Genomic DNA, 21,563 nt, shown 5'->3' with positions numbered 1-21,563 from the left:
GACAGTAACACATGCCAGGAATTAAACCCAGGTCCCTGTAACCACTCTGCCACGATGCTGCATTGGTACCTTGTATAACTCAATAGATCTCACAGAAGTGGTGTGGAATCTCTGGCCGGGTGTACTTCATAAAGAAACTCCATTTTAAGCACTGTGAGGAGGATAAAAAGTAAATCTTTTAAATAAAAAAGTTTGATGCTTCAAAAGTTTCACTGTGGTTTATTTTAGTGAAAGAGGGGGAGGTAATACAAAGTACAAAGCTCAGGCAGTTTGAAAATGACGGGGAATTCATTCCCCCCTTTGGCACATCTCAAAAAGAGAATGATGATACATTTCGATTATCATTTTTAAAAATGTGTCACTTTAGTCTCTGGTTTACAAGTTTCACTTTACTGGACGGAAGCAGCAGTCAGATTTCAGAGGTACGGAGAAATGCTGAGCACTGTGTTGTTGGAACATTTCTGCAAAACTTTTAACTGGCGGTTCTAGTTTTTTTTATTGGCTACGGCACTTCTTCAAAGTTACATTTTTGAAATTTAAAGTTAGTCGCTGTAACAGGAAACCTGGACCAACTTCATTCGTGTCCAACATGGAAGGGGACAGAGCAATTCATTTTTTTAAAAAATCACATATGGGACAAGGACATCACTGGCTGGTCAGCATTTATTGCCCATCCCTTGGAGGGCAATTGAGAGTCAACCACATTGTTGTGGCTTTGGAGTCATGTGCAGGCCAGACCAACTAAGGATGACAGATTTCAGCCAACTTCAGGAAGTCTGGTGGAGGACATGCCCTGTCTACAGCAATGGGACAAAGTGGAAATTGTTGAGAGGTTCAAGTTTCTAGGTGTCGAGATCACCAACAACCTGTCCTGGTCTCTCCATGCCAATGCTACAGTAAAGAAAGACCGCCAATGCCCCTACTTCCTCAGAAGACTCAGGAAATTTGGCATGTCCACTGTGACTCTCAACAGATTTACAAATGCACCATAGAAAACATTCTTTCTGGTTGTATAACAGCTTGGCATCTGCTCTGTTGGAGACCGTAAAAAACTACAAAGGGTCACGAAAGAAGCCCAGACCATTGCGCAAATCAGCCTCCCACCCACTGATTCTGTCTATACTTTCTGCTGCCTCAGAAAAACAGCCAGTATAATCAAGGGCCCCGTGCATCCTGGACAGAGTCTCTTCCATCTTCTTCTGTCAGGAAAAAGATACAAAAGTTTAAGGCCATGTACCAACTGTCTTAAGAACAGCTTCTTCCCCGCTGACTTCTGAATAGACCGACCTTGTATAACTGTAACATTACACGCTGCAACTTTTCCTTTCCTGCTGTATGTATGGTATGCTTTGTCTGTACAGTGTGCAAGAAACAATACTTTCCATTGTATACTAATACAATGTGACAATAATAAATCAAATCAACTAAAGGACATTTGTAAAGTGTGTCACACCAGCACCAGAGTGAGCAGCTGATGAATGCATGATGCTACAGCAATGGAGACGATGTGGATATGCCGGCGTTGGACTGGGGTAAACACAGCAAGAAGTCTGACAACATCAGGTTTAAGTCCAACCTATTTATTTGATAGTAAACTCACTAGCTTTCGAGGTTACCCCCTTCGTCAGGTGAATGGAGAGTTCTGGCCTCGGCCAGAGCATATAAAGCACAGACAGTTTAGAGATTACTGATTAGAATGCGAATCTTTACACCTAACCTGCTGTTCAAGTCCTAAAGTGGCCAACAATGTAAGTGGAAGGAGCATTGATCACAGGTTAAAGAGATGTGTATTGTCTCCAGACAGCACAGTAAGTGAGGTTTTGCAAACCGAGGCAAATCACGGGGGTTACAGATAGTGCGACATGAACCCAAGATCCCTGTTGAGACCATCCTCATGTGTGTGGAACTTGGCTAAAAGCACACATACACATCTCTGGTCAATACACATGGAGACAATATACATCTCTTTAACCTGTGGTCAGTGCTCCTTCCACTCACATTGTTGGCCACTTTAGGACTTGAACAGCAGGTTAGGTGTAAAGATTCGCATTCTAATCAGTAATCTGTAAACTGTCTGTGCTTCATATGCTCTGTCCGAGGCCAGAACTCTCCATTCACCTGACGAAGGGGGTAACCTCGAAAGCTGGTGAGTTTACTATCAAATAAATCGGTTGGGCTTAAACCTGGTGTTGTCAGACTTCTTACACCAATGGAGATGCAGAGGTAAGACTCATGCCTCATCAGTGTATCCTGCCTCTGACCGCCTGGTCTTTCTTTGGCCATCTCCTCTTCCTCCATGGGGGATGGGTATCCAACAAAGACCACTATCCCCATCTTTATACACCAAACAAGCTGAGATACAGTTACGGGTTTGAATGCACTTGACTGCAGACTTAGTGATACCTCAAAACAACACAGGAAACACAACTTCCAGTAGCAAGTGCCAGCAGCAATCACAGTAGCCTGAACTGCTAAGGTCAAACTGAGGGCCCAGCTGGTGGCCTTAACAATCTTCAAACAATCTTTCAGTGAAAGTCAGGCTCCCATAGCATTTTATTGCTCCCAACATGTATTATTCCAGTCAACAGTCATTTTAACAAACTTAACTAAGTAATGAAATTGAATTTGAATAAAGTGGAAGGGCTCACAATTTCTTGGCCCACATGTTATTGTGTTCAGGAGTGATGACATTGGGAATACAGCCTGCAGTGATTGTGACTCAGTTATGTTGACGTGAGCATGGTACAGATTCATTTTCACTCTATATTATTCAGTCCATGGAATTCATGTGGGTGTTGGATCCCTCATTGAAAATTTGTCTCCTTGAATAACTATGGAGTTTTTAAAGAATTTGGACATGCCAAGGCACAGATATAGAAATGATTTGATATGACAATACTTCATTTCACTGTATGTCTGCTAATTGGAGGCTCATTGGAGGTTTCCTCACAAAACTACTTGCAAACAGACACAGAACTATCCAGCTGTACCGAGGTTTGTCCTCCGTGTGAGCAGCTAAGTTTAAGTTTAGTTTTATTTATTAGTGTCACAAGTAGGCTGACATTAACACTGTAATGAAGCCACTGTAAAAATCCCCGAGTCGCCACACTCCAGTGCCTGTTCGGGTGCACTGAGGGAGAATTTAGCATGGCCAATGCACCTAATTAGCATGTCTTTCAGACTGTGGGAGGAAACTCATATGGACACAGGGAGAAGCTGCAGACTCCACTCGGACAGTGACCCAAGCCAGGTCTCTGGCGTTGTGAGGCTCAGTAGCTGTCATTCAATCAGTTCACTCAATTCCTGTGACTTACTACTCGCATTGCCTTCAGCTACTTCTTCACTTAATGCTAATTACATTGTTCAAACTGCAGGATCTGAGAAGTAACTATCAGCAAGTACTTGGAGGCTGAATAGACATAGCTTAAATTTCCATTAATATAACCCAGAATAATGAAAATTAGACGCATTCCAAATGCCCTGCAGGAATTCGCCTCAGCTCCTTTGGCAGCACCTAACAACTAGAAGGACAAATGCATCAGACATATCGGAATACCGCCACCTGGAAGTTCTCCTTCCAAGCCACTCACCATTCTGACTTAGAAATGCATCACTGTTCCTTTATTGTCGCTGGGTCAACATCCTAGAATTCCCTCCCTAACAACATTGTGGGTCAACCCACAGCACATGGACTGCACTGTCTCATCATACTTTGCCATTTAAAAGAAATACTACAGTGAGTTCAATGTATCCAATTTGCACATTGACATTTTTTATTTTGCTTGGTGCCCTACACCAGTTGCTCTTGTTAATTATTTCAGTAAAGTAACAGTATATATTGGTATCATGTCCCAAGATTGAGTTAATTCCTTTAAAATAATATAGCATGGGTCATACAATAAAGAGACAGGTTCAGTTTATTAAATACCAGCTTAGTGTGCATCAGAATCAAAACAATTTAATTGAATTTATACATGAATAGCACAGTTTGATTCAATTGTGTCACATTGGAAAACCCCAAATAAGCAAACTGCAATCAGACATGTCTGACCTCTGTTAATTTTGTGTACTGGAAGCAAAAAGTACAACAGGAGGGTTTACTTGGTGTCAGAAGTGTTCACGTTTTATTGAAAACAAATATGCTAACAAGTGAATAAGAAGTGAAAGACTAGTAAACCAAAAATGTGCATTAAAAAGAAAGGGTGGCACTTTCAATTTCACAAAGGCAAATGTTTTACAGTGTTAGAAAACTTTGCAGAATTGGTTAATAAATTTTGCCCTCGAAATTGGGGACTGGATGTGTTAGTATGCAGATACTGGACATATTTGTCTGAAATTCCTTTGTCAACACTTTAACCAAATCACTAAACAAATGTGTCCAGTAAAAAAGCTGACAGAAAAATTTCACATCAATGTGTTGTGCATCCAAATATCCATAGAGCCTAATTTTAAGGTACTTAAACCTCATGGAGTAATTTGATACCAAGGAATAACATTCAGAATTAGAATCACTTTGATGCCCGATCACAAGACTTCTTCGACCAGTTTAACTTAGGTGTGCACAAGTCAAAACATATATCAGTAAACTTCATCAGTACTGTATGTCTGGCTGGTTTAACAAACTTCCTTTTCAATTCAAGGTGATGAAAGTATGCACATACTTGATTATCTTCGATCTTCTCTTGTCGGTATTAAAATTTAGCACAGCAATCAACACTGATCTGAGAATCTGATCTGATCTGTCCTTTCATTAGCCTATCAGAGATCGCCACCAAAGTATTTTGTAAGATTAATGGGCCTTAAAAAAGTTAATGAATAGATACTCAGTTCAAATTCCTCATCCTCTCTACAAATTTTCAAATCCTGCTACAAAAACAGAAAATGCTGGAAAATCCAGACTCGAAACATTGGTGCTATTCTCTCTCCACAGATGCTGTCAGGCCTGTTGAGATTTCCCAGCATTTTCTGTTTTTGTTTCAGATTCCAGACTCTGCAGTGTCTTGCTTTTATCTTTGCTAGCCTGCTGTTGGATCCACCTGTGATGGAAGAAAGATAGGCAAAATATATTCTCTCAGTGCTAACCATAGGCCTCAGTGCTATAGGGGTAAGCATTTGAGGCAGCATGCACTTGCTTTCACAGATATGTCCCTACTAAAATCAGGTGTGTAGAGTCAGAAGTTTTATCAATGCACGACCTGTCTGATTAAATGGATCTGCTCGGTGGAGACATGTGAACACAAAGCCAGCTGGTGACTGTATTGTGTAGTGTTAGTTTCAAAAGGGAGGGAGGAGGGATATCTTAAACTAACCAGCTTAACTAGGGGTGGCACGGTAACACAATGGTTACCATTGCTACCTCACATTGCCAGGGGCCTGCATTCGTCACTATCTGGCTTGGGTCACTATCTGTGTGGGGTTTGCACATTCTCTTTGCGTTTGCGTGAGTTTGCTCTGGGTGTTCGGTTTCCTCCCACAGTCCAAAGACGTGCTGGTTAGAGGAATAGGCCGTGCTAAATTCTGCCTCAGTGTACCCAAACAGGGGACTAGGGGATTTTCACAGTAACTTCATTGCAGTGTGAAAGTAAGCCTACTTGTAGTTAATAAACAAACCTAAACTTTAACCTGTCTGAAGGGAAATTGACTTGATCAGATCAGCCGCATCAGACTTTTGAATGGACCTACCTCGTATTAAGTTGACCTTTCTCTCCACCCAGCTGTAACTCTAACACTACATTCTGCACTCTCTCCTTTCCTTCTCTATGTACGGTGTGCTGTATTTGTATAGCACGCAAGAAACAATATTTTTCACTGTATGTTAATACATGTAACAATAATAAATCAAAGCAAATCAAACCTGACTGCTTATCATTAACTTCGAAGCAGTGTGCAAAACGGGCAGTCGATTTGATCGAAATAAAAACAAACAATACTGGAAAATCTCAACAGGCCTGATAGCACCTGTGGAGAGAGAGTACAGCCAATGTTTCGAGTCTGGATGACCCTTCACCAGAGTCAAACCAGTTGACCTGATCACATCAGCTTCCCACTGGGCGGGTTGGGTTTCAATGAACTCATACGAGTGGCCTGCTCACCAGCCAAACAACCCGTTAAGCATGGGCCCATTTGAACAGGCAAACTCTATTAATCTCAGTGCTGTGTCTATTTTCAACACCAAATTGCTGAAGGTAAGAATATGATAACACAACTGGACATCTTTGCAGCTGAGGAGGTCCACGTTTGAGATGCGTTTGTCATCATTTTTTAGGGCTGTGATGGTTCCACCAGCAGGTGGCTGCGAGGACATTTTTGACCTGGTATTTTAGCAGTTTCCATGTGGCATCCATCCTTGTGATGAATAAAGAAAGTGTGTAGCAGGAGTGCAGATGATTGAGGTTCCACTGTACATTTTTAAATAACCTATAGACAAGTTTATCAAACACACTGGGGCACAGCAAAGCTCTGGTCATGTTTGATCCAGAGGACTTATTTGACATGACTTCCCATAGTTAGGAAATGTACCGACATAAGTTGAATAAACGACCATTGGAACGCTGCTATTTAAATTCTCATTGTTCTTCATCCCTGGAATTGCTGTAATAAAAATGAGGAAAGTAGTGATTTCATTGCCACTTATTCTGTTCACAATCTCTACAACCAGATAACAAATTTATAAGAAATTCTTCTTGTATTGACTGTTGCAGCACAAATTATTTAACAATTTAGGAAAGTTTAGAAGTAGGAAAATTAATTTAGATCAAGTCCGCATCTTTTTGAATCTTAACCCAACATTTTCACTACATAATTATTGTGCCATGTACTCATACTACATATGTCATACAGTGATTAGCACTGCTGCCTCACAGCGCCAGAGGGCCTGGGTTTGATTCACGGTTGGGTCTGCATTGAGTTTGCATGTTCTTCCTGTGTCTGCTTGAGTTTCCTCTCGGTGCTTCGGTTTCCTCTCACAGTCCAAAGATGCACAGGTTACATTCATTGGCTAAGTTAAAATTCTCCCTCAATGTACCCAAACAGGCGCCGGAGTGTGGTGACTAGGGGATTTTCACAGTAACTTCATTACACTGTGAATGTAAGCTTACTTGTGACTAATAAATAGCTTTACTTTAACTTTTTATTTTTTTTCACTGGCTTTTCGTGGCAACTTGTTACACATCTCTACTACCACTCTGGATGAATTTCCTAAATGGGCTGATTTTGACTTATAGTAGAGGCTGGAAGTGGCTGGCAGTGGTTCAGTTATCTGTGTACAATCAATCCAACTATTATGGTCCCTGCCACAATATTGAAACAGTTCTGTCACAAATGACAACCAATGTGATTTCCCTCGCCTCTCCCAACCCAAAAAAAAGCCTTCTTAATCCTTCTTGACCTGTCTTCAGCCTTTGACATGATTAACCAGGCCATCTTCCTCCAACACCTCTCCACTGTCAACAAATTGGGTAGGACTGCTCTCATCTGCTTCCATTTTTTAAAATCTATCTATTCATATCCAGGAACACTGTTGCAATGGTTTCTCTTCCTGCTCCTGGGTATTACTTCTGGCATCCCCCAAGGACTAATCCTTGACTCCCACTTATTTCTCATCTCTAGGCAGACCCTTGGTCACATGATCTGAAAGCACAGTGTTATTTTCCATGTGCATGCTGATGACACCCCAACCTCACCATCGCCTCTCTTGACTCCTCCAATGTAATATTGGGAAGAATCAATCCCTTTTCACTCCCCCCTCAAAACTCTGTTTCCCCTGCTGACAATTCCGGCCTCTCCCTGGCAACTGAGTCTGAGACTCAACCGGCCTGTTTTCAACCTTGGTTGACACTGAGTTGAGCTTCCAACTTCATATTCATGCTATTGCTAGTTCCACCTCTGGCATAATGTCCGACTTCTTCACTCTCTCTGCTCATCTACTGCTGAAATTCTTACTCATGCCTTTATCACCTTGAGACATCACTCTTCCAATGCACTCATGGCTAGTCTTTACCTCTGTAAACATCAGCTCAGCCAAAGCTCTGCCTCCTGCACCCTAACTGCTGCTAACTCCCACTTACCTAACACCACCATGATCACATTAGATCCTGGTCAAGCCACATCTTGATTCTTAAATTCCTTATCCTAGTTTTCAAATTCCTCCATGGTCGAAAGCTGTGCTGGTTCGGTGCATTGACCCGAAAAGGAGCTGGACTGTGGCGTCTAGGGGAATTTCACAGTAACTTCATTGCAGTGTGAATGTAGGCCTTACTTGTGACCAATACGTAAACTTTACATTTACGTTAATTGATTTTATCTACCCCTCCAACTCACTTCTGGCCCTAATTCTCTGAGATATCCTCTGATTCATGCCTCTTCTGCACTTGTGATGTCAATTATTCAATTGACCCGCCGTGCCTTTAGCTGCTGAGGCCCCAGGTTCTGCAATTGAACCCTTACGCCTCTCCCCACTCTCTACCTGGCCTCCTCCTCAATCAGTAGATTCCTTCAAAATGATCTCTTTGATTAATGTTCACCCGTAATAATATCTCATATTTCTTTTTCAATGATCTTAATGATTTTAGGGCGTGAGATTCCCCGGCTGTTCATGCCAGTGGGATTCTCTGATCCTGCTGCTGTGAATGGAGATTTGGCTGAGTGTCAAATTCTCCATCCTCACTGGCAGTGATAAGAGGTCGTGGATGGCTGGAGAATTCCAGGTGTAATGATGATAATGATTAAAGGCTTGGGAGTGAATATACTATATACCGAAAGGTATAATGAGCTAAAGGCTTGGGAGTGAATATACTATATACCGAAAGGTATAATGAGCAGCCACCATCAAAAAGGTAAAACCAGCCCTTATCTCAATTGAATGGGCAATACTTTTGTTAGGTACTAGTGTTCTGTACCAGCTTGGCCAAATGCGTAACAGTGAATCTCAAAGCCTGTGAATATAGTTAGGGAAAATCCTCCGGCACTGTTAATATCCAATCAGGACAATCTACCTCTTTGCATTCAAAAGTTAAGGCTTGAATTGCTGCAGTGTTGCAATTTCTATTGAAATACTGTTACAGTATTTATTGGTCTGTTCTATTGTCTGCAATTTTATCATCTTTAGCTTCCTCAAAACATCACTTACAAAAATTGAGAATTCATTTTGAATTTATGCAGTTTTTTTATTGCATCTTCTCTCTCTGACATTCTCATTCCTGCTGGAGCACAGTGCCCCCTAACATCTTATGCAAATAGTCTGTTGGCAGACAAAGCCAATAGACTATTTAACTACAAAAGGATTCACAACCAAGTTAGATTCTGTTCTCACCTGATTCTTCCAGATAAGCATTTTCCATTTCGGGGTCATTTGTAGAAGCAAGAAAGCTGATTGATTTCACTTCCTGCTCCCACTAAGCTGAATAATTCAGCCCATAGTGTATTTACTCAGTAAGACATCATTGTGTTGCAATGCTTTCCCTCAAAACATTTTTTTACTCACTTTAGGAACACACAATGTGAATTCAAAAGTCTGCTGTCTCATTTTACACATAATGATTGCAAGAAGAGGTTTGCAAAATTCAGGAAGGGATACGTGGGGATGGCGGTAATATAGTGGTATTGTCACTGGACTAGTAATCCAGAGACCCAGGGTAACGCTCTGGAGACCCAGGTTCAAATCCCACCATGGCAGGTGATGACATTTGAATTCAATATAAATCCAGAATTAAGAGTCTACCGACGACGATGAAACCACTGCCAATTTTCGTAAAAACCCACCCGGTTCACTAATGTCGTTTAAGGAAGGAAATCTGCCTTCTGGTCTAAACGTGGTTATAGACCCACAGCAATGAGGTTGACTCTTAAATGTTCTCAGGTATGGGTAATTAATGCTGACCCAGCCAGGAATGCACATATCCCATGAATGAATAAGCAAGGGTAAATGAGCCATGCTTTGAACTGTAACATGCAGTCATATGCAGGGATCCATCCTTTGCAAACAAATGAATACATTTAAGCCTTGGGCCCTTTTTGTCAATTAGCTAGGTGCTTGGGGAACCTAAAGTTCCTTGTTACTTTCTCCGTGACAATACTTTGGAGTTGTCTTGCCAGCTAATCAGCATTCATTTCTTTGCAGTATAAATTGTTGTGATTGTTTGAAATTTGGCATGCTTGTGTTTGTCCTAATGACTGCAGGATGAAAAGCTTCAGCAATATGTCTCCCTTTTCAGAGATGTTCAAATGCTGTGCTGCCGAATGACTGAGTTAGAAAGAATTCTTTAACCGTCAGTGTGACCAAATATATTTCATTAAAATTGATGAATTGATGTATTAAAGCATCTTTCTATTAATATGCTTTTGGAAGGACAGATATCTCACTTACCAGCTTCTGTACTTTCCTGCATCCATCTCCTGAGGAGATATATACCTACTGCACAGAATCCAAGCACAGTGACACCAGTCGAAATGCCTATGTGAGGGTTGGGTATTGGGAGAAGCGGGGGGGTGATGGGGAAAAGAAATGCAAACTCAATGTAAAGAAAGTTGGTAGAGAATGAAGTGCCTCAGTCATTTCAGGGCACGGTGTATTATTCAGATTGAAACTCCAGCAATGCTTTTCCAGCAATCTGTACTAATTTTACACCAGTTTCAAGTTTCAACAAGTCCCACTCAACAACATCCAAGGAACGAAGTAGGACAGTTATTAATAGCAGCAAAATGGAAATAGTGAGCAAAGATGTTTAAGTGTCACGCTTGCTCACTAATTCCTGTATTGAAACATAATGCATAACTATTAACACGCGTATTTATTGTACCCATGAAATGTTTTAAAAAACTCATTTAAATTATTTCATGTGTTTAAGAACATAATCATGAACTCCAAACCTGAGCAAAATGGAGCTGAAACCAGTTCTAGTGATTTGAAATACATCTTAGACCATTCTAATATGAATACTAACACTATATTAGAAAGCTGCTGTTACATTCACTGATAACAGGGAATTTAACACTTTCATTGTATCCAATGCTGTGTGGTTGATGGCCTGAAAACTAAGCCATCAGTTTTAGGTTTTGCACTAAGAGGTTTAGGTGGTGTTTTAATTTGAAATTATGATGAATCGGGCTAGTATCCTTACGGTGCGGAAGGAGGCCATTTGGCCCATTGAGTCTGCACCGATCACAATCCCACCCAGGCCCTATATCGATAACCCCATGCATTTACCTGAGCTAGTCCCCTTGACACTAAGGGGCAATTCAGCACGGCCATCCACCTAACCTGCACATCTTTGGATTGTGGGAAGAAACCAGAGCACCCGGAGGAAACCCACGCAGACAGCGGGAGAACATGCAAACTCCACACAGACAGTGACCCAAGCCAGGAATCAAGCCCAGGTCCCTGGCTTGGTGAGGCAGCAGTGCGAACCACTGTGTCACCACGCTGCCATTGTTTTTCCTGGATAGGGCAGCGGATTCCGGGTGCACTTAGTGTGGCTGGAAGTTGTGCTGGCTGAAGGTTGGATCTCAACAAGAAGGAGCTGGACTGATTGGATTGTCTTGCTCATCCAAACTTAAACTTGGTGGTTTATACTCGCTCAAAGGTGAGCGTGGTACAGGATCAAACTACGATAATGGGTGTTTGTTTGTGGAACAAGACTTACAACACACAAGTAATTGTTTTTATTTTCAGCCTTACCTTGTGGAGAAAACAATCAATAGCATAACACCTCTGTTCCCTGCACCTTTGATCCCCAAATCTCCCCATATTGTAAATCCTGTGTGTATTGTGACTTTGTATGATCGTGTCAAAGGGATAATAGCGACTCTGAAGCTTGTATTCCATCTCTCCTAATGTTTATTTCCCAAACATGAAGAAAACTGGGAGAGATGCAGAATGGGATGTGGATACACTCTCACTGCTGTTATACTATCGCACAATGTCAGGTCCACCCCTCACTCTCATTATTCTCCAAATACGTACAACCTTTGTGCTTGTGTGAAATTATAGGGCTGATTTAGTCTGAAGAGGGATGTTTTACTGCAATTGTATAGGGCATTGGTGAGGCCACACCTGGTGTATTATGTGCAGTTTTGGTGTTCTTATCTGAGAAAGGATGTCCTTGCGATAGTGGGAGTACAGTGAAGGTTTGCCAGGCTGATTCCTTGGATGTCAGGTCTGTCATATAAGGAGATACTAAGTCGATTAGAATTTTATTCACTAGAGTTTATAAGAATGAGAACTGATCCATCAAAACTTATAAAATTCTAACAGGATTAGACAGGGTAGATTCAGAAAGAATGTTCCCAATGGTGGGGAAACCCAGAACGAGGGGTCTTATTTGAGGATAAGGGGTAAACCTTTTAGAACTGAGGTGAGAAGAAATCTTTTCATCCAGAGGGTGGTGAATGTGCAGATTTCAGTACCAAAAGGAAATAGCTGAGGCCAAAATGTTGTCTGATTTCAAAAAGAAATTAAATATAGCTCTTTATGGTTAAAGGGGCCAAGGGATATGGGGGGAAGGGGGAGCAGATATTGAATTTGATGATCAGCCATTATCATAATGAATGGCGGAGCAAGCTCGAAGGGTCAAAAAGCCTGCTCCAGCCTCTATGTTTCTATGTTTCAATGAATGGAGTCTTCAGATAATATTCTGTAACACTGACCCAACCTATATGAATGAGAACAAGTCACATTTAATCTGCTCCCGTGTTTTTGTTAAACTGTGAGATAATCCAGCAGTTTTGCCTTTATGAATTTTGGAGCTTTGTTGAATTGTCTTAGGCCAGAAATTCAACAGAAGTAATCACTAATTGGACCCATTCAAACGCCTATCATTTTCTGTGGCTAATTTCTATGTCCAATTATCTGTAATCTGATTTTTTTAGACAGAGTCGCTTACTTTGAACTACCAGGACTCTGCTGCATATTTTGCCGTGTTATTCAGTCATTCCTTTCAAACAGTCCTCTTGCCCCAAATTACCAATTTGCTCATTTAACTTAAATATCTTTGACTCTCAGTACAGTAGACAGAAGAAAATTTTTATCTGGAAAAATAGTGCAAATTTGTCCAATTTTTTTAAAGCAAGATCTTCCATGATGTAGATTTAAAAAACAATGTTTTTTTAAAAAATCCATTTCATGTAGACAGATATAAGCTTACTTTAAAGCAACAATGGACTTAAATGGTGACAGATGAAGATTCATTGTAGCAATGTTGGAAGTACATTATTGAGGATCTGTTCAGGGCTGCTCATATGATCACAATCTTTTTCTGGTCCAATTTTGTTGGAAGTCCTGAGGGGACAACATTTCCACAAATGCAGTGATGTTTTGTCTACAAATTGTCAACTGTAGTAATTGTTTCCCCCACGGAGAGTTGCAGGGGTAGTCCTACCTGTTATTTTCAAATTTTGCACAGTATAACAATTTTCGTTCCAAACATAGTGTTGCTATGCCTTCCTCACCAGCAAAATTAATTCTCCCTTCAATGGTTCCCTTATTGATTACATTCTGAATATGAAATTTAAAAAAATACTTAGAATCCATTAATAGCTTAGAAATCCTGAATGACTGTAAACATGTTACTCTGAAATATGAAAAGACATGCTTCGTATATCGATGATCATTGGTGGCTACTTTACACATAAATGCATTGAGTGCCATATAGAATTTAATATAACTGGATCTCGAGCTCAACTGTATCTTTTAGTATTTTTGGAGAATTCCTCTACAATATTTCAACTGATTGCCTCAGTAGAAAGCAGAAGAAAACTGAAGACAGTTTTCCATAATATCCTAAGAAAGAACCACTAAGCAGAGAAGGCTGGAATGGAGCTGAAATCCAACTTCACATTGGATGAAGCCTACACTTCGTTTGTTGCTATAAATTATTGGGGCCAAAGAATTTGGTCCTAAGGTACACCTTTTTTGATATCTTCTACTGGCCTTTATTAAAGCTTCTGGCAGGAATAAGCAGCTCCTTATAATGGGAAATGTGTCCATTTATTTAGCAATTTATTTGCAACAGCATATGTAAAATTATTTAATTTGTTTATCTCTATTTCTAAAGATATATAGCTACCTAGATGAGCACTTGGCATGTTATAACATTCAAATGCTGGTATATGGGATTAGGTGGGAAGTCAGGCGTTTCTCGACTGTCGGCATGGACTTGATGGGCCAAGGGGTCTCTTCTGCACTGTAGGTTTCTACAATTCTATTCTATAGACCCACATTCATAATGTCAGGGGAGTCAAGGAAAGGGAAAATGTATTGCCAAATCTTAGCTTAGTATTTTTCCTGTATCAATTCCATTCAATGTGGGGTACACTATTCCAGCCATTTGGAACACTGGACCAAGAAATTCCTTCTGATCCAAATGTAAATTAACAGCCTGTGTCTTACTGTACTGTTTTGTTTTAAAGAAATATTCAGGAGTTACCTCACCTAAGCCATTTGACATTTTGTGTATTCAATTAAATTTGACCTTATATTTTGCTTATCCAAAGTGTAGCAATTCAACTTTCTTTTAAACCCTATTCTTGCAGTTCATTCGCTTTCCATGTATGTTGCTCCTGTCTGCATCTTTTTTTCTGGGCTTGCAAAGCCTTTCGTAGCTTGGTGTCCAGCCAATTTCTTTTTTATCAACAATATCATTTGAAGCCAATTCCACTTATCAGTGAGAGAAATGGCAATGAAGAAAAAAAAAGCAATTGGCAAGCAATAAATGAAAAACAAATGTCAAAACACATCTACTGAGTACAGGACTTGAAATCATAATTAAAACCTTTCAGTACATTTGAGGCTTACAAAGAGGAGACATGACAATTACTGTAGCATAAAGTAATTTATATCTCTGAGATATTAATGGAAAGAGTGACAGAAAAAAGATGTGTATAAATGTGTGCATTTAATTATATGCGAGTGAGTGAGTGTGTGTATAGATACGTATATGTATATTTATGCAATTTTTCACCCATTAAAAATATAGGATAGAAATTAAAATTAATTTTCAGGTTTAAATTAAAGGGGGGGGGTAAATAGTTTCCATTAAGATATTACATTTAACACACTTCGTCCCATGATTTATTGACTGTTATAAAATTTAACAGGAAAATGGGGTTGTGACATAGTAAGAAGTCTCACAACATCAGGTTAAAGTCCAACAGGTTTATTTGCTCCTTGGTCAGGTGAGTGGGGAATTCTCCTGTTGGACTTTAACCTGGTGTTGTTTTTACCCCAGTCCAACGCCGGCATCTCCACGTTGTGACATAGAGCAGCTATGGTCCAACTGAGTGGTGGAACAGGCTCGAAGGGCTGAATCGTCACTCCTATTCCTATGTTCCTATTCCTGTTTCTAATTTCCCAAGTCCAGATGCTTTTAGTTTATCTTTTTTTTGCGGGGGGGGGGGGGGTGCGGATGGGTGGTTTGGAGGCAAGATAAATATGTTTAAGCTACCATGAAACAATACAACAATCGCAAAAGGGAAGTCAGACGTACAACAGCAACGAAACGATAAATGACATTTCCAAATACCTTAAAGTAGTATCATTTTAAAATGTATGCCCGTTGCCTCTAAACTTTTCAAGTGACATCTCAATTAGAATAGAAAGAGATAATGATTCTCCTTTCATTTTGCATTTTGGTACCGCGACCTGATAAGGCTGACCGTTCATTCGATATTGTTATTCGGAGGTGGGATACCACTCAAAAGCTCAACCTCTCTTTGTCTTTGAGATGTGTTCCTGCCACAAGCTGTTATGCACCATTACTAGGATGAGATTTTGTTTCCTGACAATATCATGTAAGAGCACACTCGCCTCGGATGCTGATTAATCTGAAGCATCTGTCCAGAATGATCTGTCTCTATTTGTAACTGTTTGAGGCTGCTTTTACCTTCATGTGTCTGATATTGTTGCCACATCCTGGTTGTTGATCAGATGCCAGAAGTGCAGCAAGAAAAGAGGCAAATGTGCATTGATCTGCTAGTGTGAGGAAATACTCTCACGCTAGTTAACGGTACACAATGGTTTCTGGCAGGAAAGCAGCTGGTGTGACGTCTTTCCCCCAAAAAAGATGTATTTTTAAAAGTTCAGACTAAACTGTGACAAGTTAGTGCAATACCATTGGAAATTTGATGGAATCACACAGCATGCAAGGAAGTCATTTTGCTCAATATTGCTTTCATCAAACTTTTGAACGGACCTACCTTGTATTAAACCAAAACAGAAAATGCTGGAAAATCTCAGCAGGTCTGGTAGCATCTGTTAGGAGTAACTGTAGTATGTCTCTTTCATTCCCTCACCCTGCAGTATAAATATCTTCCACTTTCAATGACTTTTAGCTTTGACAAAGGGCCATCTGGACTCGAAAAGTCAGCTCTTTTCTCTCCTTGCAGATTCTGCCAGACCTGCTGAGATTTTCCAGCGTTTTCTTTTCTGGTTTCAGATTCCAGCATCCGCAGTAATTTGCTTCTATCTTACATTAAGTTGATCTTTCTCTACACCCTAGCTATGACTGTAACACTATTTCCTGCACCCTCTCCTTTCCTTTTCTATGAACGGTATGCTTTGTCTGCATAGCGTGCAAGAAACAATGCTTTTCACTGTATGCTAATTCATGTGACAATAATAAATCAAATCACATCTAAGTGCCTTTGTCTTTGCTTTGAAAGAGCAAACTAATTATCTTCACTCCCCTGCTATTTTTCCCCATACTTCTGCAACTCTTCCCTTTACAATCATACAACCAATTCCCTTTAGAAAGCTCCTAATGAACCAGCTTCTGCTATCCTTCCAGACTCTAACAGCCCTTTGTTGGAAAAGAGACAGAATTGTCCTAATTTCCATTCTGGTTCCTTCCCAATTAATAATTAGGAAATCAATAATAAAGTCCCACCATCACAGTTTGAAATGTTCAAATGAAGTCATTCCATTGCACATGCTGGTGTTGATCTCTTTAGAGAAGAGAAAAGCTGAGAGAAGATTTGTAGTGCTGTTCCAAATTCTGAGGGAGCGGGACAGAATAGATACGGAGAAACAGTTTTGCATTAGTAGGAAGATCGCAAGTCAGTGGGGAGTGGCTCAAAAAAAGGACCAAAGGTGACATGTGGTAAACATTTTTAAGGCAATGGGTGGTTAGGATCTGGAATGTTCTGCCTCAGAGTGTGGTGAAAGCAGATTTGATTGCGGTTTTTCAGAAGAGAATTGGATAATTCCAGTTGGAGGGCGGGATAGGAGGCAGAAGAGTGGACCTCGCTGACAAAATGGGCTGAGCGGTCTTCTTGTAGGCTATGATTATAATATGATCCTATGACCAACTGGAGCATAACCTTTAAAACCACTTTTTATATTTAACCAACTAAACAAAATCAATAAACACAGTTTGAGGAATGCCAAACATCAGCTGAGGCTCAGTCGGTAGTACACTTGAATCACTGAATCATAGAATCCCTACGGTGTGAAAGAAGCCATTCAGTCCATCTAGCCTGCACCAACAACAGCCTTACCCAGGCCTATCCCCATAATCCAGTGTATTTACCCTTCTAGTCCCCCAACAGTAAGGGCCAATTTAGCACGGCCAAACAGCCTAACCTGCACATCTTTGGGCTGGGGGAGGAAACCAGAGGACCCAGAGGAAACCATGCAGACAGGGGGAGAACATGCAACCTCCATACAGTCATCCAAATCTGGAATTGCACCTGGGTCCCTGGCACTGTGAGGGAGTGGAGCTAATACTGTGCCACCTTGTTGCCTCTTTAGATATGAAGGTTGTGGGTTCTACATTGGGACGTGAGCACAAGGATAACAAGACTGACGCTCGAGTGCAAGAGTGTAATGCTGCTGAGAGGGTTGTTGTTTGGATGAGATGTTAGAGAGCCTACCTCTACCTGTCCTCCTGGGTAGGCTAAAAGTCCCTCTCCACTATTTTAAAGAAGAACAGAAGAGTTATCCCTGTTGGCCTGACCAATATTTACCCTCAACCAACAACGTGAAACTAAATGATCTAATTGTTATCACACTGCTCTTTGTATAATCTTACTGGGTGTAAATTGTTACAGCTTTACTTGCATTGCAGGAGTGAATACACTTGAAAATAACTTCATTGTCTGTCAAGCACAAGGTACCATTTAAATGCAGTCTTTTTCTTTTGTTTCCTGTGAATTCAGGCTGTAAAAGGGTGCTTGATATTAAACCTAGGCATAGAAATCATTTAACTATTATTTGACAATAGCTTGGCTTGATAAAAGCATTAATCCTATTTATAGCTTTTTTTTGATACTTATTGCGTTAAGTATTATTTCCTCAGAGCTCACTACATGCAGCACACCCCTTTGAAGTCCTGAATGTTTCCTACTATCATTAATAAACTTTAAGTGGATTCAGTTTTGTTATATAATTGCTTGGAATAATCAAACAGTAAAGCCGTTGAGGTGGCACGGTGGTGCAGTGGTTAGCACTGCTGCTTCACAGTACTAGGGTCCCAAGTTCAAATCCGGCCTTCAGTCACTGTCTGTGTGGAGTTTGTACGTTCTCCCGACGTCTTCGTGGGTTCGCTGGTTTTCTCCAACTGTCTAAGGATGTGCAGGTTAGGTTGATTGGCCATGCTACATTGACCCTAGTGTTAGGGGGATTAACAGGGTAAATCCGTGTGATGACAGGGATAAGGCTTGCATGGGATTGTGGCCTCCTTGTGTATGTGAGAGATTCAGTGATTAGAGGCATTTAGCACACATTAAAAACAGGCTTTGGTGATGCAAATAGCCTTCATCCATCATTATGTTGCTATCACTAGGGAAATTTTGCGCTGGCTCTAAGAAGACTTCCATTTACACTTTTCCCTGGGATCTACATGGAAATGTACCCAATAAACTTTAAAATTCTCCTCCACGTTCTTTGGGGTTACATTTATGGTTTCAAATCCACCATTCTGTAAAAGAGCAATTTTATCGAAGGCTTCACACTGCACCAGTTAATTATGTTAGATTTGATGTCATTCTGGGAGCATATCCATTTGTGTTGTGATAAGGATTAACGCTACCACACACAGCTCATTTTCTCGAATATGAGAAATAGGTTTCTACGCCTAGATTTAATATTAAACACCCTTTTACAGCCTGAATTCATAGGAAACAAAAGAAAAAGACTGCATTTAGATGGCACCTTGTGTTTGACTGAAAATGAAGTTATTTTCAAGTGTAGTCACTCCTGCAATGCAGGTAAAGCTGTAACAATTTACACCCAGTAAGATTATACAAAGATCAGTGTGATAATATCCTTTGTGTGTGTGTGTGTGTGTGTGTGTGTGTGTGTGTGTGTGTGTGTGTGTGTGTGTGTGTGTGTGTGTGTGTGTGTGTGTGTGTGTGTGTGTGTGTAGTTTACGTAGCTAGTAACATAAAAGTGTCGTGGAAACAATGCAGCAATACCACCCAGTCTCTAGGCATGTGTTAATTGATCTACATATGAACGTGGGATTAAGAGAATGAATAGTATATTCCCATTTCTATTTCACCATCATGGCTTATCTGTACTTCAGCTCTGCTTTTGACTTATATCTAACTAACCTAAGCAATAAAATAAATCTGATGATTGCAGCATCAAAAATTTAATTTGGATCAGCATCTACTGTCTTCTGGGGAGACAATTCTAGATTTGCACTACCCATTTGTGTGAAAAGTTGCTTCCTGATCTCACTCCTGGGTGGCTTAAGTTTAGTCTTTTTATTTATTAGTGCCACAAGTAGGCTTACATTAACACTGCAATGAAGTTACAGTGAAAATCCCCAAAAGATTTTAATAATGTTTATTCCCTCACCAGAAGAAATAACTGCTTTGTACTTACACTATCATATCATTCTTGTTATCATTTTAGCATCACAATTACACCATCCTTTGATTTTTTTTTAAACCAGTAGACAGGTCAAGTTGGTATAATCGGTCCTAACAACATAAACCTTTATCATTCTAGTGAACCCGGTTCAGAACCATTTGCAGCAAGGCCCTGATCAGCCAAATTGAATAATCAATGTCGCAGACTCACCAATGATGTTCCAGGTTGTACTGTTGCTACTCAGTGTAATATTTACTTCATTATTGGGTGTAGGAGACGCAGGTTTATCTGCTTGTAAAATAGGACACAGAATTCTGTCATGAGGAGGATGGCCAGGAGAAACAAAGCTTCCATTTTGATTTCTTTCCAATGCCTGGAAAACTTACCAAAGACCGACAACCATTTCTTTATTGTTACCTCGCTCCCCGATGTATCTACCAATGTCACTGTGTAACATCCTGTATCGTTTGACTCAATGTTTAACAATAAAAATGAACCATTCTTGTAAAGATGTACACGATCCTTGTAATGTTGGAAGATTTTGTCGTCATGTTCGCTGAAGGTCAACATTACGATACTTTTTTGACTGGTCCCACAATTGTACTTCCATTCTACCGACCGATTCACTGCCGAAGTTGAGTTTGTAGAAAATAACACATCTTCACCAACAGTGGCGTTGATGTATTCTGTTATTTCAATTTGCTGCGGCAGAGTCAATATTTGATCTGCAAAAAGAAACAAAACCACAATGATATTGGCTGCGTCTTAATTCAGGAATCATCTGTGTCGCATTGAATAATTAAGGTTAAAAGATCAAGGTCAGAATAGATTAACACAGTAGTGGATGATACAATCCAAGCATGCTACATTTTGTCTCCATCAGCACAAAGTACAACAGATCTCACATTTGTATCAGGCAGTGGGTTGAAGTTTGGCAAAAGACACACTTTGCCTTGTACCATCTGATGGCACAACTCCAGCCACTCAAAGTAGAATTATGACGGGCGCTGCTCACTGAAAGAGATATCTAATTCACTCCAGTGTCCAGCTCATTCCCCACAGTCCTGTAAATGTTTCATTTTGAAGCATGTATACAATTTCCCCTTAAAAATTACTATTAAGTCTATTTCCACCATGTTTCCAGGCAGCAAATTCTAGATCAGAATAAAATAATTTCTTTTCATCTCCCTTCTGGTTCCTTTGCTGATTATCGCACATTGATGTCCTCTGCCCTCCTTCCAGAGGAAACCGTTTCTTCTCATTTACTCTAACAAAACCATCCGTGATTTTGAACACTTCCATCAAATCACCCCATAATCTCTTTTGTCCTTAAAGAAAGAAATTCATTTTTGAGAAACAAAAGGATCAACTTACTTGTGAAAATCAAGAGGCATAACTTCAACATGACCACTTTAGCTACACAAGTCATACTGATGTGGATTCCGTGGTGTTCTGAAACAGAAAAGTCGGTGAGTTCAGCAAAGTTGACGCATGCATGTGTGGTTAGACTTTAAGGTTTAAGTCAATGAAAGCTATCTCACCCACACATATTGAAATGAGATTCTTGCCATTCGTACTCCTCTACACGCGGAAGTGATCACCCTGCACTTTATAAGCATGTGTTCTGAAAGGAAATAAATAATCTTGCCTACGTATAGTTTGACTTGGGCTAGAACCTACAGTATCCACTTCTTTTTTGGTAACTCGCACTTTTGAATACCAGAAGTTCAAAAGCTCAAAGATATTTTTTTGAAAT

The 21,563-nt window shown here is 40.3% G+C and overlaps 1 protein-coding gene across 1 annotated transcript; it reads right to left on the bottom strand.

The window, feature by feature from the left end:
• Positions 1-3,880: 3,880 nt before the first annotated feature.
• Positions 3,881-21,264, bottom strand: LOC145352928 (uncharacterized). Its single transcript, XM_080203231.1, has 5 exons — positions 21,182-21,264; positions 20,194-20,532; positions 20,018-20,095; positions 10,364-10,450; positions 3,881-6,591 (listed from the first exon to the last, which is right to left on the bottom strand). The coding sequence occupies exons 1-5, from the start codon at positions 21,234-21,236 to the stop codon at positions 6,464-6,466; spliced, it is 687 nt and encodes a 228-aa protein (XP_080059357.1). The 5' UTR covers positions 21,237-21,264; the 3' UTR covers positions 3,881-6,463.
• Between the last annotated feature and the right edge of the window lie 299 nt (positions 21,265-21,563).

Source organism: Carcharhinus amblyrhynchos, chromosome 15 (assembly GCF_965287045.1).
Source record: "Carcharhinus amblyrhynchos chromosome 15, sCarAmb.v2.hapA, whole genome shotgun sequence".
NCBI classification, from domain to species: domain Eukaryota; kingdom Metazoa; phylum Chordata; class Chondrichthyes; order Carcharhiniformes; family Carcharhinidae; genus Carcharhinus; species Carcharhinus amblyrhynchos.
The sequence above is the reverse complement of the archived record's forward strand: the minus strand, read 5'-3'. Positions and strand labels throughout refer to the sequence as shown.

What these genes read in the sequence shown, in the direction of transcription:
- LOC145352928 (XM_080203231.1), bottom strand. Translation starts at nt 21,236, where the DNA reads ATGACTTGTGTAGCTAAAGTGGTCATGTTGAAGTTATGCCTCTTGATT. An exon ending in ATGCCTCTTGATTTTCACAA is followed by an intron (nt 20,533 to 21,181) that starts GTAAGTTGATCC and finishes TTCTTTTTGCAG; the next exon opens with ATCAAATATTGACTCTGCCG. An exon ending in GAAATGGTTGTCGGTCTTTG is followed by an intron (nt 20,096 to 20,193) that starts GTAAGTTTTCCA and finishes TTTTACAAGCAG; the next exon opens with ATAAACCTGCGTCTCCTACA.